We start from the raw sequence: 23,590 nt of genomic DNA, 5'->3' as shown, positions 1-23,590 counted from the left end.
AGCCATGTCATAGTTGCAGTTTAAAGCACATAGATTTCCATGTGGGCTGCACATCGACTTTGCAGTAACAGGGAGCAAAGATGGAAGAAAACTATTTCTCCATGCATTTTCGCTGCTTGTAAAAAAAAAATCAAAGGCACATAAATAGCTTTTTTTAAATGGGTCATATGGTGCGAATACGTGTTTTTCTGTGTCTTTGGTGTGTTATAAGTTGCCCATGCATGTATTAGACATGTAAAATGCAAAGATTTAAGTATTGGAAAAAAGATGCATTCTATCTAAACACGAATGCACACCCAGACCTGCTTGAAACACCTCGTGTAACCACACCCCCACAAACCTACGTCAGTTTGTGATACGATTTGACTAAGACTGCCCAAATATATGCAATTAAGGACGGTGGACCCGTCATTACTATTTCTTTGGATCCTGATGTTCCAAATATGGTAAAAGGCGTTACATTTCTGTCCCATGCTTGCAGTATTCGACCGATCACTACACACTGGTTAAATGGCCAATCATAGCACACCTTTCAGAGCGATGAGCTTTGTAAAAATCTGCGCGTTTCTCAGAGACAGGGCAAAATGGAGATACAAACATTCATGGTATGTGGAAAATAGAGCTTTTTTTAACCTTAAATGTTAAATACATTACATCTAAAACAAACGATAATTTTAATTTAAGCCGTGTCATATGACCCCTTTAATGCTTATTTATTAGGCAATATACCTTCTAAAAGGTTTTTATAATAAATCTGCAGGCCCGGTAATCTCGGCAGTGCCAAAGAACTGTAAAATATCTGTTAAAAGATCTGTGCAAACACTTTCACTGGCCCGGGGAAATAAATTGACACAACAATTTTAACTCATTCGAGCATGTGTATAAGCTCTTTAAATATTGTTTAGTAGGGCTCAGTGAGAATTGTTATAACATAGCATCAATCAAATGTCATTCTACACATTATCTCCATCCACACAAATTAATGACTCGTTGGCTCTGATCTAAACCATAACAGTCTGCTCTAATCACTTCTGTCAAATATATTACATTTCATCTGCCAGACTATGACTAACTCTGCAGAAATATTTAATTGATTCCAAAGCAGAAAATAAACTATACCTCAGTTTATATTTTTTGGAGTAATAATATTTTGAGTGGTCTCACAACATTAATAGTAAATGATTTGCAAACAACCATAAATGTTATTTTTATATTAATCCAAAGTGCTACACAGTACCATATAGTTGAGGTCTGTAGTTGCATTCTTTGGTGAATTATGTATTTTGTTGCTCAGAGATATCAGGCTAGAAAACAATGTTGTTTTATCTAAAAATATAGAGTTTGGGGCCAACAACCTGGTGGTCAGCTCCGATGGGGTCAGTCTTTTATTTATTGAAAAGATAAAACCAGGTTAAAGGCTGGTAGAGTAAATAGCCAATGGAGCAAACTGTCCTGAAAATACACAGACCTGTATATGTTACAATTTATTGCTTTAGTTCAGATGTTTAAGAGATTTATAGTGACTGTGTTGCATTTGGCTTGTAGTAAAGATCATGAAAATGTGATGGTCAAAACCAGAAATAGAATGTTTGAGGAAAATTGTAAATAATGAATATAAAATTGATGTTGCCAAAGACGGCCAATAGGCAATTTGATGAATCAGTCCTCAAAAATAATCTGTGATATATGATGGTTTTAACCAAAAAGATGCTAGACAAAATTCTATACAAATATTTAAAGTGGTTGTTCAGTAATACTCTTATGAATTATGGTATTCATGTATCGACCCCTTGTCTGATAATTTTCCTTAAGCAAACCAATTCTTTTCAATACTATTTCATACTATTCAACATGCAGTGTTAGCCTGATTAGACTGAAGAAGAGGGACGCTTTCCTTTGCTTTGTTTACCAGAGGGCTGTTGTATGTGTCATGTAAGTGGATTGGGATGAGGAGTCTCATGTGATGCTGACACTTCCACAGGGATCACAAACAGAGTAATTGGGTGATCTGTCATGGGATTTCAGCCAAGCCCCACAGTTAGCAGAATAGGAATTGTAGAGCTTTGTCTCTCCACTACCTGTGGATCAGTCACATGGAGGTTTTATTCTTACTTTAGGACAGTGTTGCAAATTTAAAACGTCATTGTTTTTCCTCAAGAAAGCAGTTGAAACTTCTGATAATCAAACAGCTTTGTTAGTTTGTTGGCATTTTAGTATTACATACTAATGATGTACTTTTTTTGCAAAAAATGTATTAACATCAGATGATGCTAATAAAGGCTCGGTGTGGTCATATATGCTGCACACAGACCACAAAAAACTAATTTAGCAGCACTTTTTTAAACCTGTTTGGCTCAGAATCTCTCTGTGTTGTCTGAGAAAGGCTCAGTGCATGTCATGTAATAGTCTGACAATATATGCAAATCCCAAACACATTGCATTTGGTTAATGCAGTATAGATTTAGTCCACAGGGGGGAGCTGTTTGCATTTAATTTGCACTCCCCAAAGGCATCCTTGTGGGCACAGTACCGCCCCCACTGCAGATCTAGCACAGACTGACATCCATGGAGGCGGAGGTTTGCAATAAAGTCCATGATTAGTTCTGTGATGTCTGGCTCACCATGTAAAAATAAGAATGTGATTGAAACAAGAATTTGATTAACAGTAAATTTGGTCAGAATGGAGGGTAGATATTAAGTCTGCTTTTTGACAGTTTTGAGGTAGTGATTACAAGGGCACTGCTAAATTAGGCTTCAGAGGAAGTTCATAGATGCTCATTATTGGCTGAAACTAATATGTATTATTTTTTGTAAGGAAGCAGACCCCATCCAACAACCAAGGCTGCCTTCCCAAATGCATTGTAACCTTAAAACGAACTTAGAACCATGGTCACCAATGGAGCTACGATCAACATATGCTTACAATGCTTACAACGCAGCCTAAAACAGTCTGTACCATAGTCACAACCTAAATGAAAGTGCATTTCAGAAAAAGATCTGCTTCAGCCAGAATACAAGATGTACTTGGATTCTAAGCCAAGATCATGATGATGAAAATGTGTCCAATGTTACAATCTCATAGTTGCCCAGATGAAATAGCTTTGGTTAAATTTGATTGCTATTTCTAGCAGTTTTGGTGGTTCCTTTTTATGTGGTTACAGATTGTTCCTTAAATAAAAAGGTATTAAAAATACTTCAAATAGAAATCAGTGAATCATAGACTATTGTCACAGATGATGTTAGCAAATTTTCTCATGTCAAGTTGTTTCATATCTTCTGTGCTTTCAACTTCACCTCATTAACAGTTATGGAGCTCTGTTAGGACCAATCCCAATACTGTTTTATACCCCTTCACCTAACCCTCGTCCCTTGAAACAGAGTCGCAATGGGAAGGGCTTAAACATCCCCCTAAGAAATGGGACACCACTACAACACAGACATAAGTCATTATAATACATCACTGATCCTACAGAAATGCGGCAATGTTTATCACAAACTTCCAAGATGCTGATGTCAGCAGTAGTCATATCAGTTTCGTGGATTACAGCCTAAACAGTGACCCTGGACATTTTCGTCAAAAGCAGCTTTTGCATTCTGGAGACAGCCATGATTACAATGACTTTTTTGCAGTTTGTATATGTTGCAGTTCTTTCATGCAATGGTTACGTTAGCAAAATCTAGTGACTTTTTATAAACGTTTCAAGTATTCAAGAAAAGAAACTGAACACAACATCCAATTTAACATAAACAAGATGCTTTTTTGTTGTTTAAATCCTTATTAAAGCCAAAAATAATGGCTTACAATTAGGGCTGCACTATTTGAGGAAAATGTCACATTGCGATTATTGAGGTAAAAATTGCGATTGTGATTACGATAAACTGGGTATAATGAGTCAACTTAGTTGCTATCAAGGAAAATGCACACACAGATAACTGAAAATGCTGAAATTTGTATTTCTCAACTGAGATATACAGTTCAAGCTAGAAATGCACAAAGTTTTCAAATTGAAATAAAATGTTTTAAATTAATTAGCAGTAACATCTTTGCATTACTGAATTAAATTAATTTAATATATATATATTCTCAACAATACATGTAAATAAAACAAATAGAACATAAATACGGATGTACACATTTTTAGGAAAATAATCCCAACAAACGAACATTTAAGCAGATTGTAACATATACTTGTATGAACTCTTTTGAAAAGGAAACTGGATATAAATGTGTGGTTCACTCTGATATAATCTTTGTTGTTACTTTAAATGGTTGTTACTAAACCAACTGGTTGAATCCCCTTTCTAAAATATTCTATTTAGTACTTTATTTAGAACTTTAGCTTTGCTAATTCTGCACAGTACCTCTCTCTGCTCAGTGTCTGATATCCTGAATCAAAAATATCGCCAAATAACAGAGGTAGCATTTTTTCTGGGCACTAGTTCAGTGTCAGTCTGCTCTGCATCCATTTATCCCGTCTCCACACTGCACAAGACCCGCAAGTCACCTGACCAAGCACACGCACACCCGCCACAGAAGACGATTTGTTATTTTTCGCATAACAAATGGACCAATATCTCTTAGGATGGATGTCTTGTTACGTCCACGAATGCCCTTGTTTCTTTAATATAATCGCAACATTTTGCCGTCATGTAATTGCATAGCCTGACATCGCGTTTGGGATATTATTAATCATGCAGCACTACTTACAATATACTTACATTAGCAGCCATGTTGGAAAATTTCATACCCCTTTGTTTGAAGTGAGGTCCCGAAAAATCGTAGTTTAAGGACTATATTACCTCTACCCCAACCAAAAGAGAACCGAGAATACCAAAAGTCTAGGGTTAAGGGGTAGAAATGGGATTGGGCCTTAATGTGCTGTCCTGCTGAGGAGTTTCCCTCTGTGCTGTCAAAAACCTCTGATCAGACTAAGCCACCCATCAAGATTCATTAAAAAGTTGGAATTTGGCCTATGACATTAATGAAAGAAAAAATGCCATGACATAAAATGTCATGACATGTCTAGTCCTTTCTTACTCTTGTCTTGCGAATCTATGGGTGAAGGTTTTTAATTTTGTGTGTTCAATTCCACTTGTAAATCTAAAGGAATGGGAATTTTACTATACATTTTAGGGCTGTGTATTGGCAAGGGCCTTGCGACTAAACATTTGATGATAGATAAGTCATGATACAATTAATTGCAATATATTTCGATCAGAGGTTGTGCTAGACTTTTTATTGTCTGTCATTTTGACGGACAGGCTAGTAAAAAATCTGTCATAATCGGTTAACTCGACCTCTGTTTTCGATACGAAACTTTTTTTCAAAAATGTAAAAAGACAATAGAGCTGAAAATACAATTAACTGTGGACCACTTGAGGAATATTTAACATCCCACCAATAGACTCCATCACATTATATCAATTTAATTTTCTATTGTGTTTTGGTAAGGGTTGTTTTGACTGCTTTTCTGTGTCAGTTTGATAGTGTCGATGTTACTCCGTTCATAATTTAGATTGTATTTTAGGAGACATAATATTTTAATAACTTGAGACAGAAAATTTTGTTTTTGCAAACATCCCTACCTTATTGTCTGTCCATTAAAAAAACCTCTGTGTCTTTCCCCTACCACGGGTTGACTCACTCTCGCTTTGATGTATGGACCACTGGCCATCGATAGTAGTGGTTGGACTATCGATACACTATTTTGAAAAAAATATTGCGACAGTTTGCTGTATCGATATAATTTCAGAGCCCTAATACATTTGTGCTATTCAAAGTGATGTATGTCATAATCATCTCTGTGACATAGCATGCGTGGATTCAGATGATCTGTAGTCGTGAATAATGTTTGTCAGCATTAGTTGCATGTTCGCGCTGAGTGACGCATGTGTAACGGGAATGGCAGGATCTGAGTCACACTTGAATAGTGAGACACTCATATAACCGAAGTAACTTTATATAGTGTAACTGGTGCTAGGAGTATATATGGCATGAACATTTACTCCCTGTAATGTGTAGATATGTGTGAAAAGAAACTTCTTATGGAAAAAAATCCTAATTGCAATAATATTTTAATAGTAATATTGCTGCACTGGCCAAATATAATGCAATTTATGTGTTGTGCTGACCGAATATGAAGTGGATCTTAAAAACTCCTCTGGCTTGACTGCTGTTTTCCTGAAGCAAAGTCATTGGATAGATGTTTGTCATTGGAGACCCTCCCCCATGTTACTGTGCCCTACTGCCCAGTGACCTGAGTGGTTTGTCTTGTTTGACTGTTCCACGGGCATCTTATTGTAGATAATGAAAGGGAAATTACAAGAATAATTGACTTAAATGAGCACATGAAGCTTGCTTTCTTGTATCGCTAAAGACTGTATTCTCCATGTCGTATGAAAAAGGTCACAGCAAGACTGTCCAGTCAGCTGCCAATGACATTCCGTGGTCTTATTGGCTAGTTTCCGAGCCCCCCCTCCCCCCGTTTCTCTCCTCAGTGCAATCGTGCAGGAAGTCACTCCATTATCGCTCCTCCTCCATAGATGGCTATGAGTTTGGCTGTTTTCCGTTCCTCCGTCTCACTGGTAACCGCTACAGATTTTTCTCTCAATGCATTAAATGACGTAAAGCACCCACGCTGAGAATCTCAACCCAACTCCTGTTTAACTGAGCCCATGTGACAAACCCCACGCGCTGCAAAAGCTTTAGCTTCCCCTCCCACCTTCCCCTCTCATCTCTCCTCCTCTTCTCTTGCTCTCCTCACTTCTCACTGCTCATTGTGCTCGCTGTGGCATTCTTCATCCCTCTTTTGGAAAAGACCCGGCTGCCTGATGCGCGTCTTGCATGATGGACAAGCTTTAACTGAAGGAGCTGAAAGCTGGACGTATACTCGGTCGGGCACACTTCATGGCTCCAACGGGGCCTCTGTGTAAACATATCCACTGTGACCAACAGATGTGAGATCGCCTGTCAAGAAGGTGCAGAAGGGAGCGTAGAAGACCAGTAGGAGGACAGAAAGGCATTTTCCATTGTGAGAAAGTAAAGCAGAAGACCGAGAGGCCTCGGAAGAAGGGAGCAGCGGCGACGGAGAGGGGGAAGTGTGGACAACTCGCTGGATGAAGGAAGCAGACTGGCTGTCCTTTCCCTGGCGTGATGGAGTGAGACAAGGAATGAGGGTGGATGGTGAGAGCGGGCAGCAGCAGCAGCAGTGGAGGGGCCGCAGGAGGAGGAGGTGCAGGGGGAGGTGCTGGAGCAGGAGGTGGCCGGAGAGGCAGGAGCAAGTATCGCTCGAGGAGGCGATTCTCCGGCTCCTCTGTGGCCGAGCAGCTCAGCTGCAATAGCGGTGAGAAAATGTCACCCAGCATCAGGAAGTTGGACTGTTTCTCGCCCATGCTGTGCCATTGTAAAGTGGCCTGTACGAACAGCACCATCTCGCTCATGTTTGGATGCAAGGTGGGTGGCAAGAGTATATCCTGTATCCAACAGTTGTTGGCAACAGTTTATTTTCACCAGCTGCAAGAAAGAGAAGAGATACGGAACTGCAAGCCACATGTATATTTAACTTGATGAGTTAAGTGAGTTGTCTTAGAGAGCTCCTCTATAGATAAAAGTAGGGATATATATAGTCTATATATAGTAGATGGAAGTGTTTGGCTGGTGGTATTAAAGCACTTTGAGCATCCTGCTGTCAGGGCATATGCCTGTGATGTCTTTCCCCAATTTGACGGCTCTTTCTCTTTTAATCAGTCATTGGCTTATCTCTGCTCTGACTCTAGTTAACACTCTCTGCTATCCAGTAAGCACTCTTTTTACACTGATGGAGATTGCATGCATTTCATTGTATTAGCTAAGGGTAAAGCCTGTGGCTGCTTAATAAGAATGTGTCACAGTATTATGTTAGATCTGGCATTAACACAACATGAAGAACTTCCCGATTAAATATTTCACTGGATTCACACGCAGAATGACATGTTTGAAACACCTTCATGTTTATACTGATCCATTGGACTGAACCTTAAATGTCATTCCGTACGATATTCGATTTGTGCATTGGTTCATCATATACATTGATAGGTAGAGACTGTAGCTTGACTACTCTCAATTTAAATATGTTTAAAATTATGAAAAAAAAATGTACTCATCCTTGAGTTGTTCCAGATCTGTATAAATTAGTTTGTTGTGATGAACACATTGAAAGATATTTGCAAGAATGCGTGTAACCAAACAGTTCTCACCATTGACAACCAAAGCAGGAAAAATTACAATGGTCAAAAAGTGCCCAAAACGGTTTGCTTTCCTACATTGTTCAAAATATCTTCTGTCTACAACAGAACAAAGATATTTATTAAGCATGCAATGGTGACCAAGAACTGTTTGGTTACAAGCGTTCTTCCAAATATCTTTCGCTGTGTTCATCAGAACAAAGACATTTATACAGTTTTGGAACAGCTTGAGGGTGAGTAAATGATGACATAATTAACATTTTTGGGTGAACTGTTCCTTAAATGTCATACAAGATGAATTTAAGTGAGATATCATTTTATGAATCAGTTCTAATGTTATAAATACTGTGGCTAGTGTTTTTGTTTAGTCTTTTCCGGCGCTTCAAAGTTTCACAAGATGTCAAAGCAGTATCAACCGTTTTGTGTTGCTGAGCAACACGTTGACTGACAGCTTGTCTGGAATGGCACAAACCCAGACAAGCGGAGTGATACTGTGAAATGTTACAGTGCTGAGAAATCTTTGCACTCTTTAAATAAAAACTCTAACCACACTCAAATATTTCAATTTTGCTCACCCTTATGCCTGATGATTTTGTGTTATTAATTCAAATGATTATTTAGTCACTTAAACTAGAAGTATATTATTGTAATAACATTTGGCACCTTTTGGCTTGTGGCGTGATTGCTGTCCGTGTGTTGCTGTATGGTGTCCGATGCCATCTTGAATGATGGCATTAACCTCTCAAATCCGTAATGCTCAACCCATAAGATTACATGTCATCTGCTCTGCATGGGATTGATGTTCAATTAGAATTCATTATTAATTTATTTGATCTCAGTGAGTGAGCTCTCGCGAACGTGTTAATCTTTTTGTGAAATCCTGAAATAGAGCAAGATTATTGTGCGTAGAATTGTTTACAATAAAAAATCAGTTTTGTTCAAAGCATTTTTAAACTGGAGGTGAAAACAGCAGTGTGACAGTGATGCATGAGAGAGCCTTTTCTTGCCTTTTAACTGCTGCTCTCCTTAATACAAATTTCTTAGTCAATTCTCCTTTGTCCCAGAACACACTGGCTGAATGTACAGCTTCTATTTTTAAATTCTTAAAGAAGATAGGAGTTTATGATAGCTTTGGTTGCCTCCTTGTCTCTGTCACTTTGTCTTGATTCTTCAATTTAACAATGGCTAGACTTAGCTATATACCCCCATTTATCAGCAACACATCAGCACAGTTAACTTTTACGAACAGACAGTTAGAATAAAAAACTTCTCAAGCACCAGAGTAGCAAAATTTGAATTTGTGAGTAAATAAAATACAATGTGCAAGAGACCACTAAATAATCATATTTTTACATAGGCAATATCATATTTTGTCATTTAAATAATGCAAAAAAAACCTATACTATATAAGTTACATTGCCATTAAAGTTGTATTTATTTATCCACCATTAACAAAATGTGGCAAAGAAATTAATTTAGTACCCTTCATGCACTTCTTCCCCTTTGTTCTGTAGATTTCTGTTTCTCTGGTCGACTGCTTACGAGAATCTCCTTGCTTTGTTTGTTTATTTGACTTTTAAGATAACTTGTTTGGTTGGATAAATGCATGCTACTTCATAACCAGCACATCTGAAAGGAAACCAGCATGTTAAACCTTGATGACAGGAAGAGTCCTATAAAAAAGTAATAGCTCCAGAGAGGGGCTTATACTGGATGCTGCCCTCTAGACTGTTAGATTGACAGCACAGTTTTAGCATCTGATCACACAGATGGAATAAATCCCCTTTTCATTTCACCCCAGATTTTGTTTTAGACTCATTTCCAATTTATTGTCCTTCAACACTTGGACCAGGGGCTTGTGCAAGCATTTAGTTTCGGGAAGTGCCGTGTTATCATACTGTATGGTCGCTTTAACCATGTTTAACTGCAGTACTGTGTACTTGTTAATGAATACATTTAGAGCTTTCCTGTAGCTCAGTGATTAAAGCATGGCAGTAGCAAGGCCAAGGTTGTGGGTTCGATCCCAGGGGATTGTACATACTTAGAAACAAATGTATAGTATAATGCAACAAAGTCGCTTAAAGCGTCTGTCAAATGTATAAATGTAAATCTAAGACTGTAGTTGAGATAAGGCACATTATATGTAATCGTTACAATCAATTGTAAATTTAAACTCAACATTTACTAGGAGCTCACATTTAATATGTATAGGGGCGTTTTATCGCTGCTGTGAAGAAAAGACAAATAAACAGGGCTCTAGACAAAGTTTCTTTTTGGTTTTATTGGGCTCGCAAGTGTTAAAGCGCAAATATGAAGCGGTCTATTGCCGAATATTTTAAAAGACAGAGTGACAAATTTACAGAACAATTCATCAACTTAAGGTCATTATGATTTCTAAAAAAATTAGACACATTTTTCCCACTGGTTGCACTGGTGCGACCCACTTTCAAATTTTTATAGAAATCATAATGACAATAGACCGCTTCATATTTGCGCTTTAACACTTGCGAGCCCAATAAATCCCAAGAAACTTTGTATTTTTTATTTTATACAGTTCTTATTTAGTTTTATATTCAAGTATATATTGGCTATGAAATGATCTGACACTTATATAACCTGTCACTCTTCACAATTCTCCTTTATTGCCCTCTTTGCAAAAAGCTGTAATTTTGCCATTGGCCTTTATTTTTACCACATAAAATGAAATACAATTAGCCAGCTCAAAACTCAAAAGTAACTCAGAACTAAATTATTATATATGTATTGTCATAAATAAATTAGTAATACTGAATCTTATTTACCACTCTCGTAAAAGTACGCTTATGTTCTGAGGTGTTTTGAGTGACTGATTTGATGGGTTCAGACAGAGAGTATCGTGAGTTCAGTGTTTGACATCTGAGTTGTTTCAACAAAATGAATTGGTTCAAATGAGTGATTACGTCATTAACGACATTAGCGGACATTGATGCGCTGTTTGTGTTTCACAGCTGTTAGGACATCGCAAAAGATAGAAGTTAACGACATTTTACGTTAGGTGTTCCAAGACTTAAATCAATTATCGTCTGTTGTCTTATTGTTACATCAGTGACACCGGATCCCTCCCTAAAATAATGGAGGACAAAATAATTCTGTTTACTGAATGTCTTTATCCTAATCCTAAAGGATGAGCTTACGTTCTAGTGAGTGGGATATTGCCAGTGTAATTTGCAAGAGACCTTTAGAGAAACATTTAGAACTTCTTAACTTAACTTTTTTCTTAAATTGCAAACTAATACATGATGAAAGCTGCATTCTCAACTAGGAAAAATCTTATTCTGTACAGTACACGTTTAGTGGAATAATGTCTTGTGTTTTTTAGGACAGAAATTGATTTATTTTTTAAGTTATAGAATCCTTAATATTTTGATCGTGCCTTAGTAATTTTTTGTAGTTTAGTACATTTATGGTTCCTGCTTATGTTATGTCAAGCCCAGCTTGGTGAAAACCTGTCATCAGGTGGTGACTGAACTTTTGCTGCTTTTCAGGGGCAATGGGTGCGTCTTCTCTGTAGTCTCAGAGCAGGAAAGCAAATGTTGTCATTTTCACCATCCTGGGAGCGTATATAAAACGCAAACATTTGTATCTGGTTTGCAGGTGGTTGACGTGAAATATTTTCTGACATGCGCTCTCTGTCTGCTGGTGGGAGTGTGCTTACCTGTGTATGTGCACGCACATATCTGTGTGTGTATGCACAGATAATCAGGGCGGAACTTGATATGGAGAGCAGAAGAGAACTGTGAACTAGTGACCATGTAGAAACAGAAATTACATGCCGCCGTGTAAATAAAAAAATACCATAATGCTATTTAGTTTGTTAAAATAAAAGAACAAGGAATATGCATGTTAACCTTAAAAGACTTCTCTTGTGATCTGGCGCTATATAGGAAATAAAATTAACTTGACTTTCAAGAGGGGTGGGGTGGCGTTGGAGGCGCCCCCAATGTAATAGTAGGGGAAACACTCTGTTTTTATCAATCAGCTCCCTATTTCAGTATTCAGTGCACTGGGCATGCCTACTCATAAGCAACATCCCACCAGCCAGTATCACCAATAACACCTTAATTTTCCAACAGTTAAAATAGGTTCTCTGTGCGAAAAAGGTTGTACATAATTGTTTAGGTTGTTTAAGACGTATCAGATGTTTCATGATTGGACCAAATGGCTAAATGACCATACAGGTTGATATCTAAATGTTTTACTTCAACTAGGGAATGGAAATAAGGAATCGATAAGAATTGAAGTCGATAAGCAGAATCGGAATCGAAAAGAAATTCAAACAATACCCAACCCTTCTCAACGTTTTTATTCTTGGCAGAGGTCTATTAGAAGTTATGTTTTATCTTGGTAAAAAAAAACATAGCAAGTCATTGCAGTGTGCAGCCTGATGTTGAGCTGTGGCTGTTGGGATCTTTTAAAATTGGGATTCCAGTCCTCAGTGCTGGTGTATCAGGTGTGTCCCATAAAAGCCTCAGATTGAATAGAGAGCTGCCTACCTCAGCCACAGAGGACCATGACTCAATAGTGAGTGGTCGTGGTTGCCAGGAGATCCTCCTCCTTCTGTGCTCATCAGGGAAGACTGAGAGTTCTCCCCTTCTATCATGTGCTTCCTCCCACCTGCTCTACACACTGAACACTTACAAAACAATCTTAATGATAGGAATTCTTTCTGCTAGTCTTATCGATGTAACCATTTAGTGATGTTCGGGGAGCATTGTATAACGTATTGTAAAGAGAAAAGCAACACCCCCTGAGCTCTGTGCACATACATTAAAAAGATGTGTATTTTAGAAAGCCGACTTTTCATTGTTCACAAGGCTCAGTCACCGTGTTTGGTTTCTTAATGTCAGTTATTACAGAAATATTACAGTTGTAAGTTTGAGGTATTAAAAGTGTTAAGAAAATAGCATTCCACTTACTTCAAATTATTCAATGCACCAAATTTGCTGTTCTTCTAGTCTGTGTATGCATCAAGTTGATTTATTTCAGTATTCCCATTGAGGCGTGGATACCTATTCAAATCAAAGTATATTACAGAGCAGCCCATAATGTAGATCATTGTTTAGTTGTTTTTTACTTCACACTGCATCTTAAATGTGCCGTTTGTCATGTCCGAACATACTTCCATTGAAGGTGACACATCCCACGTAGGCCTATACAAGTAAAAAGGTTGAGAAGATTATGTAGTTGAAAAAACTCATGATGACAAAAAAGAGATGGTTATGGTATTTGTTAGCATTACCACACATATTGCCAGGAGCACAAATGCAAATCTTCTCACTGATGATTATACATTATGCAAATGCTTACAGCTGGTGAGAGTCGGTCCAATAAGCCTGGTGTCAGCTTTAAATAAGAGTGGTTGAATCATACAGTAGGTTCACCTATAGTGGGAAGTAGTCAGTGTCTGATAAACCTGTTGCCATAGCGACTGTGGCCATCCTCTGCCTGTGTGGAAACAACCCCTCAGCTACCTTTCTGTGTAAGCAGATACCACTGTATTACGGAGGCAGGGGAACCACCTTCTTAATGTTTTAGTCTGTGTGAATTCAGCCAAACCCAAAACATTTACATTTTATGTGTAATTTTATGAATTGGTTCTGGATTCATTATTGGGGGTTAAATCCAGAAATCGTTGACTCACCCTCATTTGGAAGTTTCGTTTTGGCTTATTTGACCTTTATCAGTTTATTTAGCCTCTGGCAGCCCATTTCTTGTAACTACATCTGTTTACCAGTTAAATAAACAATTTCCTGTTTACAGCATATCTTGGTGTTATTTGCTGTCACTGAAATAAAGTGAAGCATACGGTTTTCTGTTAGACAGTCATAAAGATACTCAACTCATTTTAACTTTCAGTCAAAGATTTCCATACATTTAAGGATTATAGTATCTGTCATTCTTTAAATGAAATGCCTTCCCAATGCTTGTTGCACTTGTTGTAGTTTTAATCATGAATGTAAGAAAGAAGATGAAATGTGTGGAGATTCTTTCAGACTGTCATATTATTTCTATCATCTAATATCTTTACCAGTTGTCAAGGAGAATAAAACAAAATTCTCTAATCTGTAAATCCAATTTTCAAATCTCAGTTGTTTTATCTGACACGTCTATTGTTCTGTGCAGAAGTACAGGCAGCATGATGAAGACACAGGATCTCCACAGGAGCAGAGTTCACCCCAGCTTACTGATGAGGCTCCTGGGCCAGAGCTGGTCCAAGTGGCAGAGAAAAACCTCTCCCAGATTGAGAATGTCCATGGCTACGTGGCACAGGCACATATCTCCCCAATGAAGGTAAGCCCCACAAGCATTGACATATGGATTGGCAGTTTAGTTTACCTGTTTCAACATTTGCCATGTTGTCCATCACATCATTGTCTGAATTCTTCCTTGCCATGCTGTTTGTTTTAACTCTGTATGCCTCAGCCCTCTCTCTCTCTCTTTCTCTCTCTGTCTCTCTCTCTCTCTCTCTCTCTCTTTCTCTCTCTCTCTCTCTCTCTCTCTCTGTCTCTCTCTCTGTCTCTCTCTCTCTCTCTCTCTCTCTCTCTCTCTCTCTGTCTCTCTCTCTCTCTCTCTCTGGTCTGCGTACAAATTGTGCAATATGTAAACAAACAAAATAAAGATAATATAGTTATAAAAAATAAAATGGGATAGAATAAAATAAAAAAATGTGTGATGTATGTAGTGCACTTAAAGTGGTTTATAATTTAATAATATAATGTTACGAACATGTATTGTAAACATCAGGTTAGGGCTGATTGATCTCTCTCTCCCTGCCAGTTTTTAATGAGACCCGTCAAACAAAAAGAGCGTACGCTTTTACTCGTGGCATTTTGCGCGACGGTGTGCACACTCACATTGACACCCTTGGTTAAGTCACGAGGCGTTAAACGTTGACGATAAACGTGTGCGATTATCGCCCCGGTGTCAACAAGCCTTAACATTTTCATAAGTTTCAAGATAATTGCTAATGCTCATTTTAGTCAGTCATTTTGGCTCAAGTTTTATGAAGAATTCACCAGTAGTCCAGTTTCGCACCTGATCTTTGTATAATGTGACATTAATAGCACCTTTAATTGCAAATAAATTAGAGTTAAGGCGGGCATACACGGTGCGAATTCTGATGGTCGGAAGTCATGCAAGTTTGTGCATATAGTAACGTCGTTTTTATATATTTTTTTAACAAATGTTATTTGCGAGCTGCCTTGGATGACAGAAAATTAAACCTTCCTCCTGCTGAGGCTCTACCAAACACCAACATTATCATGCCATATTGTTTTGTTGGAGATGAAGCTTACCCACTGAGAAATTACCTGCTGAAGCCTTACCCTCACAGACGACTACAGCCTGAACAACGCATTTTCAACTATAGGCTATCCCGTGCAAGACGTGTTGTGGAAAATGCTTTCGGAATTCTAGCAAACCGCCTCAGGGTGTTCCGCACAACCATCTGCCTTAATCCTGACAAAGCAGTTACAGTCACTTTGGCTGCACTGTGCCTTCACAATTTCTTACGTCACAAGCAATCAGATGCCTACCTTCCACCTGGATACACTGACTGGGAGGATGAGAACCATCAGTTCCACGATGGGGCATGGAGACAAGAGAGAACCCTGCAGTCAGTTAACATGCGAGGAGATCAAAATCCAACAATAGCTGCCAAAGAGCAACGTGACCATGTTAAAGAATACGTTGTCTCCCCAGCTGGCTGTGTACCATGGCAAGATCAGTATGTGTTACGGATAAACTAAAAAAGAAAAAAAAATTGTTTATGTTTTCATTATTATTTTTTATTTTTGTTATTAGCAGCATGTTCTATAAAACGAATATGTTACAAAACATTAACATGTCGAACATTTTGAACTAGTGAAACATAAAATATTAAAGATCACAAATTGCAATAATTCAAAAACAAAAATCCCAATAAAAATTAAATAAAATTACATCAATCAAAAATTAAGATATTCTCTCTTTCTGTGTTGCCCACAACATTTTTGAACAGCACTCTAGCCAAAACAATGGCAACAAAATTGTACAATTTTACAGGTCTTGTAGTTGATTGCACCCTGTATCATCTAGCTGATGCATTAATGTGTAATTTGGCCGAGATATTAAGGGGCGTGGGGGTTGTGTAGATGCTGCGGATGGTGGATTAGGAACGCATGTAGGATGGGGAGAAAAGTAACTTCCAGACATGGGGAAGCCTGGATGAGTTTGCATAGGATGCACAGAAATTTCACTTTCTTGAGCATCATAAATCTGAGACATTATAGCTCTTTTTAATCTCAGTACTAGAGCAGGGTTTTTAATTCGGCCAAGTTCCTCCCCAACCTGTTTCCCAAAAGAATACTCCCCTTTTTCCTCTCTATTAGCAATTCGATCTGCAACCTTATTGAGTATTGCAAGTTTTTGTTGCTCGATGTTGTCATTTTTCTGAAGCCTGTACTTGGCCTGACGCGATGGATTTCCAAAGGCAGGTGGTCCAGAGGCAGGTTGTTCCTTTTCACAAGAACTCTGCTCTAAACCAGGTGACAGATCAGTGTCATTTTCCATATGACTATCTGCTCCTCCTTGAGCATTAGTGTCGTCTTCAAGCTGTAAAAGATGCAACAATTAAAATGATAACTGCCTTCCCTGTTCCCACTATCTTCTTAATTTATCCTACTCTGTCCTCCTGTTACCCTCATCTATATATCTTTTTCCCTTGCTATTTATTTTTCTCTCCCATTTTTCTCTCTCCTTAGTAAATCTACTTACTTCCAAACTACTTTGACTTGCTCTCTGCAAGACAAATGGCTTCAGGAACTGCAAATGTTGTAATATCCACTTCTGCCTGGCTGTTGGCTGTTTAAAGCCACTACCCCAAATTGTGTCCTGAGCGTGGCCATTCTTGTTTGGACATCTTGTACTGTATAAACAATACCAGAAAAAAAGCAACGTTAAATTATTCTGTGTAACTATGCTGTCTATGCTGTTAATTGAAATTTTAAACCTACATCTTTTTCGTGATGGGTAGAGGTAGTGTATGGGGATATAATATACAGTTTGTACAGTATAGAAAACCGTTACGTCTATGGAGAGTCCCCGTAAACCGTGTGTGTGCGTGCGTGCATGCGAGAGAGAGAGAAATAAAAAGCCTAGTTGTATACTATAGCTAGGTAATATCTCACCTGATAAATGTAGCTCTTGGGCGATCCGCTGTAAAATATCATCACGGATGACCCTGTCATGGTACACGCTGCTGGAAACATCATACAGCGCTCGCTGTTCCTGCCAGAGTTCGGCGAGTTTATCCTCTTTTTCAATAGTCCACATTCGCTGTGGCGCTGCCATCTTTGTCTATCTTCTTCTGTGGTTTTCCTCGTTCGTGATTGGTCAACTTCAGATAGATAAACCAACATGCGAACTCGTACGACAGCAAAAATCGCACCGTGTACGCCCGCCTTTTGTGATTGAAATTACTATGACAGTTGAAACAATGAAAATTTGGCTATTTGTGGAGAAGCAGTGTCCAAAGCATTTAATACGACAGCACTTACTTTTTTAAGTTTAATTCCTGTAAACATAAAACAAAAATATGAGGCAACATCTAGCATATTACTTCACCTGAAAAAGGATAATGGTGATCAGGGAGCTTACATATCGGTTATATAAAGCTAGTATTTGGCAAAAATCCTATTCGGTTACATGTAACATTTTAAAAAGGTGCTTCAATGCCTGTTTGGAAATGTTTTTAAATTACAAAATTTTTAATGAATAATAAATCAATAAAACTTAAACTTAATGGATTTTCAGGGCAATTGAGATAAATATTGTAAAATTCTAGAAAACATCTAAATTGGTTTTGTTTATGCTAAAACACTCATCCCTATTAGACTGGTGGCTCCTTGTGTTCCATTAATGGTACTTGATGTAATGAGAATCCAGAGCCAGTGCTAACTGCATGCCAACAGGGTCCTTGTGTTCAGACAGAGGCTGAGAAAACTAAAAAGTTTTTGAAATGTTTCCGCTACACACAGCGTTTTCAAAACGATCTGAATTTACATGGATCTAGGAAAACAAGTAAAAACGCTGTATTTTGCATGCCAGGCCAGTGAATGGCGCTTTTGCTCTATAAAGAAACTCTACGTATTAAAATTTTTTAAATTGATAAGCCACAGAATTCTGTAACATTACTTACATCAGGTATAAAAAACCAATGTAATATTAAATGATTAACAATAATGAATGTATTACCATTAACTTGTGGTAGTGGTTGTTCTTAGTATATTCATATTTGTTCATTCAAAATATATGAAGTAAAGCTAATTTCAACAAACTTAATACATGAAAATGTACATTTCACTGATACAAATGATAATGAATATGACCTTAAAATAAGACTGGCACCTTTTTCCATACCTAAAAGCCTGAATTTTCCTTCTAGAAGTTCAAATAGGGTCAATAGTTACAGCATGTGAATACATTTGCTGGGTGCTTTTTTGTTTGTTTTAGAACGCGCTGTGATTCCTTACCTTAGTTGAAATAAATAGCCCGACCTTATTTATTGATGCAAATGCAATGCAAAGCTAAACAAGACAAACACTGACCGTGAACAATAAAGAAAACAATATTTATATGCGGTGCTGATCAGCAGGAAATATCTTCCTCAGATGACGGTCATGTAAAAAAAGGAAAACAAGCACTACATTGGGTCTATCTTTGTTGCGGGGTATTTTTTAGGATCTTAACAGTCATGCCGACTGGTATCAAGCCCGTTTTCTTTATTTATTATCAACATTATAAACAATTAAGCCAGATATTCTTGTCAGATCTGGGTTTTGTTACCGGGAGTAAGAGAAGAGCAGCACGTTTTCTCCCCAGTGGGCTTGTTAACCCTCAGCGTGTTGAACCAGAGTAAAATAGACCTATTTGATTGTTTTTCTTATTAAGAACATGTAAAGCTAAATAAACAGGATAACCATATATCACAGACTGTCAAAATACGTTTTGTTTTGGCGGTTTCTTTTTGTATTATGCCGTTCCGAGCAGGATTTAATGCAGTTTTTATGTATTTTTTCTTTTTTCAACATTAGAAAAACCTATATACAGGATATAATATTAATGCATTATGAATATGTAATGATAATTATAAGCTTGATGTGAAATTGCGACTAAATAAAACATTATTAACTTAATTTAAAGAAACCAATTCCTTTTATATAAGCTCAAATATTATAATATTAAATTATTGATATCCCTAATTTATAGTTTGTGTATATAAATACTATGTCTCTGGATGTAGTGGTGCTGGAGAAATCATAATGGGTATGTCACGCTGCACAACCAAGCAGCACGGAGACGCCATAATTGTTTGGGGAATACTTATGCATGCCTACAGACTGAACACGTATAGTTTTTGAAAACGTAGCCTTCACAGTTTATACGGAAATTGTAAGGCCGGCGTTTTCAAAAACTTGCCCTTTTTGAAAAAAGGCACAAAAAGTTTCCTCGGACTATATTTAGAAACAGGAATTGGTACATGCATGAACATTTACGAGCACTCATCCCCTGCCTGTGGTGTTCTTCTGCACCCTTATGACCTCGCAGTTTTTCCCTCAGTCCTGATCTGAGCCAATGCCAACAGCACACACATAGATGACAAATAGCGTCTGCCACTACTTACTGCTCATACTTAAATCTGTGCCTTTTTATTCCTCAAGCTCACCTCACAACCTGTCATCCATCTCAGACACCTTCACCAAGTCAACACGGTTATGGCCCAGACTGTTGTGACAGTCAGGATTTTAGATAACTGTAACAATAATTATATGCAGACAATAACATTACGTTAATTCTTAACTCGTGCGATGCAGTAGGCTACTACTGTCATACAAATGCATGTACAGTATAGCTACAAGACAAAGTGATATAATAACTTTGTGAGGGAGTATGTTTTAGATTTGTTTATTTCTTTACCCCTGACAGCAGCGGAGTGCTCTGTTGCCACCTAGTGTTATACTGAAATCATTGCAGGTTTAGTCCGGTCAAGCTCATATTAAGGGTGGTGTATAAACAGAAATTCTTTTTCCTGATCTGGTAAAGTTCAAGACTGACATTCACTCACAAAAGTATGTTCATATATTAATGTATTTACATTGATGTTATGGCGTAAGTTTGTCTTTTGTATGTTATAAAAGCCATAATAGTCCACAGAGTTCCCTTGTGGGATTAGCATTTCCATCTCAGTGATATATTAAGTCTGTGGTTTGTCCTTATCACTCTCCTGCCTACCTTCACAGCATTTTCGAATATCCAAGGCATGTTTGCGTATCATATGATACATTTTGGCTAGGATGGTTTTTTAGTTATTTTTTATCACCTAAGACCGCCAAAATGCTGTGTACAGTGGGTAGGAAGCCTACTAGTGTAAGTTTTAAGACATTATTTAATTTGCTTCTTATAGACACTTTTAACCCAAGTCAAGTCTGTATTGTTATACGCTGAGTTCAATGCCCTTCTTTAGGTTGAATCGTTGGAATGCATCTTCGATGGGCCGTCTACTGTAGTGAATGAGGAGAGTACCCCTCCTCCACTTACTCCCCTCTCCAACCCATACCCTCAAAGTCCTGTGACCGTCCAGGTAACAGTCATGCCTCAAACATGGCAAGCAGCATTCGCCATATCTGTCTGTTACTGGTAGTTAAGTGCAGCCAAATTGCAGCCTGCCAATTCTGTGTTTGTCATATGGCTGTCAGTAATGTGTGGTCTAGTGTTGGTCATCTCTATGTGATTAGCGAGATTGATTCAGCTTCACGATGAGTCCTATATCTTTTAGCAGGCTTGCTTAATACTTGCGCAACAATGTGATATCACCCCAATCATAATATGTACCCCCTCTAGAATCTGTATATGTAACGTCTAAAACTATCACCATGTATTAAATGCAACAGTTGTCTGGCTGTGTCTTTTAGGGGCGAACGCTGTTGATGTTGCATTCATTTGGTGCATGTTGTCACCCGTGGAATGCTCCTCTGCTTCTATAGCGCATGGCTTTTGTGGATTTTGTGCTATGACCCTGCAGCCATATCACCCTGTAGGCAAAGACTGGTTGCCCACTGGAGCTAAGCAGGGTTGAGCATGGTCAGTACCTGGATGGGAGACCTGGGTAAAAAACTAGATTGCTGCTGGAAGAGGTGTTAGTGAGGCCAGCGAGTGCTCACACTGTGGTCTGTGTGGGTCCTAATGCTCCAGTATAATGACGGGGACACTATACTGTAAAAAAGCAGGTCCTGATCCTTTGTGGCGATTCAAAATCCTAGGATGTCCTTTGAACCCCCGGCATCCTGGCCAAATTCGCCTGTATACATCATGGTCTCCTAATATTCCCCATATGCATAAATTGACTTCGTAACTCGGTCTCCTCTCCACCAATAAGCTGGTGTGTGGTGGGGGTTTTGGCGCAATATGGCTGCCGTCGCATCATCAGTCCAGGTGGATGCTGCACATTGGTGGTGGTTGAGGAGATCACCCCTTTCGATGTAAAGAGCACTTGAGTACTTAGAAAAGCGCTATATAACATTTTTATGAATTATTATTATTATCTGTGAAAGCTATACATTATAGTTAAAATCTGATGCAAAATCTGATGCTGGAGGTAATTATGATCAATGGCATTTTCATTTTTTAATTTGGCAGAAGGTATAACTATGTTATAGAGGTGAAAATTCATATCAAGGCCTACAAATGGAACAATAACAGTCTGTCTTGTCTAAAAACAATTTTTGTTGTTCATTCTCTCTCTTGCTTACTTCAGCTTTAATCCTCTAATAGCATGGCCTTGTAAACTAACGGCACTTTTCTCCTACTTGTAAGTCGCTTTGGTTAAAAGCGTCTGATAAATGAATAAATGTAATGTAATTTCTTGCTACACATTTATAAAAAAAGGCAGTGTCGGTAATGATTTGAGGCTTTGTCCTTCAATCACTGTTCTCATACAAATCACGAGTCTTGTGCTGCCTCCCGTTTCCCGTCAGTGACGTCAGTCCTGATATATCTCCCCACGAGCCGAACTTGAATGGCTTGATCACACATTAAAGAAAACATCAGAAGAGCGCGTCACATGCGAAAAGGTGTAAGTGCCAGAGCACCGTCTCTGGAATCTACTCCATCAGATAGGAAATTCCACAAGCGCAGGAGACGATTCTGCCCTGGTTCATTTCTAAAGGAGTGTGAAGAAGAAGGGGAAGGTCAGCACTGCCAAAAGAGAGGACGAGACATTCACAAGGTGGCACAGGCACACTGCAGCCGTTTTTCAGAGAGGGCGAAAGGCGTCGTGTCGGTGCGCTCGCTCATCTCTTGTCTCTGGACTTATTTTATTTAAGCAATCAGAGAGGGGCAGAGTCAGTGCCAGCCGAGCCAAGCGTCCAGTCTCACTCTCTGAGTTTCTTGCTGAGTCATTTTGAACTTGAAGAGGCGATCGCAGGGACCTGCAGTTGTCTGTGCTGCTCTGCTCTGAGCTCACACCTCAGCACTGCACAGCCGCGATCGGATCTGCGTGCCACGAGCTGCATCAGCCTCGGCAGTGAGAGAGAGAGAAAGAGAGAGCGACGAAGAAGCTGAACCGAGGAGCGTGCTAGGGGCTGCAGAGATTGTCAAGCACTTTAATTCTGCTGCAGTTTGCATGTGTCAGGCAGCTTCTGTCTCTGTGTTTCGCCCTGTCTCTCTCTCTCTACGCCCATATACCTGTATGTTTTCATCGCCGACACCAATGAAATGTGCAGAGACTGTCTTTGAGATGCCTGCGTGAGAAGAGGTGGAGGGGGGCAGGTCAGAGTCGGGAAACGAACGCTATTTCATCAGAGCGTGAACCCCACGCGCGCCAGCCTCAGCCCACAATGCTCAATTCGGTGTGGTATGCTAAAAAGATGGGTCGGCGGATCATGGGAACCCTCAGGAGAACCAAGAGGCGGCGTCTGCACTTGTTGGTAGGTGTGGAACTCTGCAACAGGAAAACACCCAGACGGCTGCGTGTCAATCATTGCGCTGAGCGTAAAAGTGGCTTTCACTAAAACTGAAATGATATACGCTTACACTTTGCTTTCCACGTCGACATAAGTTAGTTAATATGTGTTGTTAATTTGTTTATTATATGCTAGTGCATGACTGTGTGGTGTAGTAGTTGCGTCAGATTGTGTAGTACAAGGTCTTCTCTGATTTAATATTTATAAGGCTGTTAGCTAAGGTGTACCTTATCAAATCGGAGGTGCGTCATTTTTTTTGGTGGTACGTTGTAGGGGCACTGATTGACAAGCTGTCTGGTAAGGCCTCAGTAAAGTGCTTTGTTATAAAC

At 38.8% G+C, this 23,590-nt stretch overlaps 1 protein-coding gene across 13 annotated transcripts in view; it reads left to right on the top strand.

Annotated features, from left to right (window-relative positions):
- dlg1b (discs large MAGUK scaffold protein 1b) overlaps positions 1-23,590 on the top strand; it is an 82,445-nt gene that overhangs the window by 27,903 nt on the left and 30,952 nt on the right. For 7 of the 13 annotated variants that reach the window (XM_079453170.1, XM_079453168.1, XM_079453165.1 and 4 more), the window contains exons 4-5: positions 14,386-14,553; positions 20,765-20,881. In XM_079453170.1, coding sequence (XP_079309296.1) covers positions 14,386-14,553; positions 20,765-20,881 — 285 coding nt within the window. The remainder of the gene's footprint in view (positions 1-14,385; positions 14,554-20,764; positions 20,882-23,590) is intronic. The other 6 variants (XM_079453162.1, XM_079453161.1, XM_079453159.1 and 3 more) reach the window with 1 other exon arrangement.

Source organism: Barbatula barbatula, assembly GCF_947034865.1.
Source record: "Barbatula barbatula genome assembly, chromosome: 3".
NCBI classification, from domain to species: Eukaryota; Metazoa; Chordata; class Actinopteri; order Cypriniformes; family Nemacheilidae; genus Barbatula; species Barbatula barbatula.
Note: the sequence above shows the minus strand (reverse complement) of the source record. Positions and strands in the feature narration are given on the sequence as shown.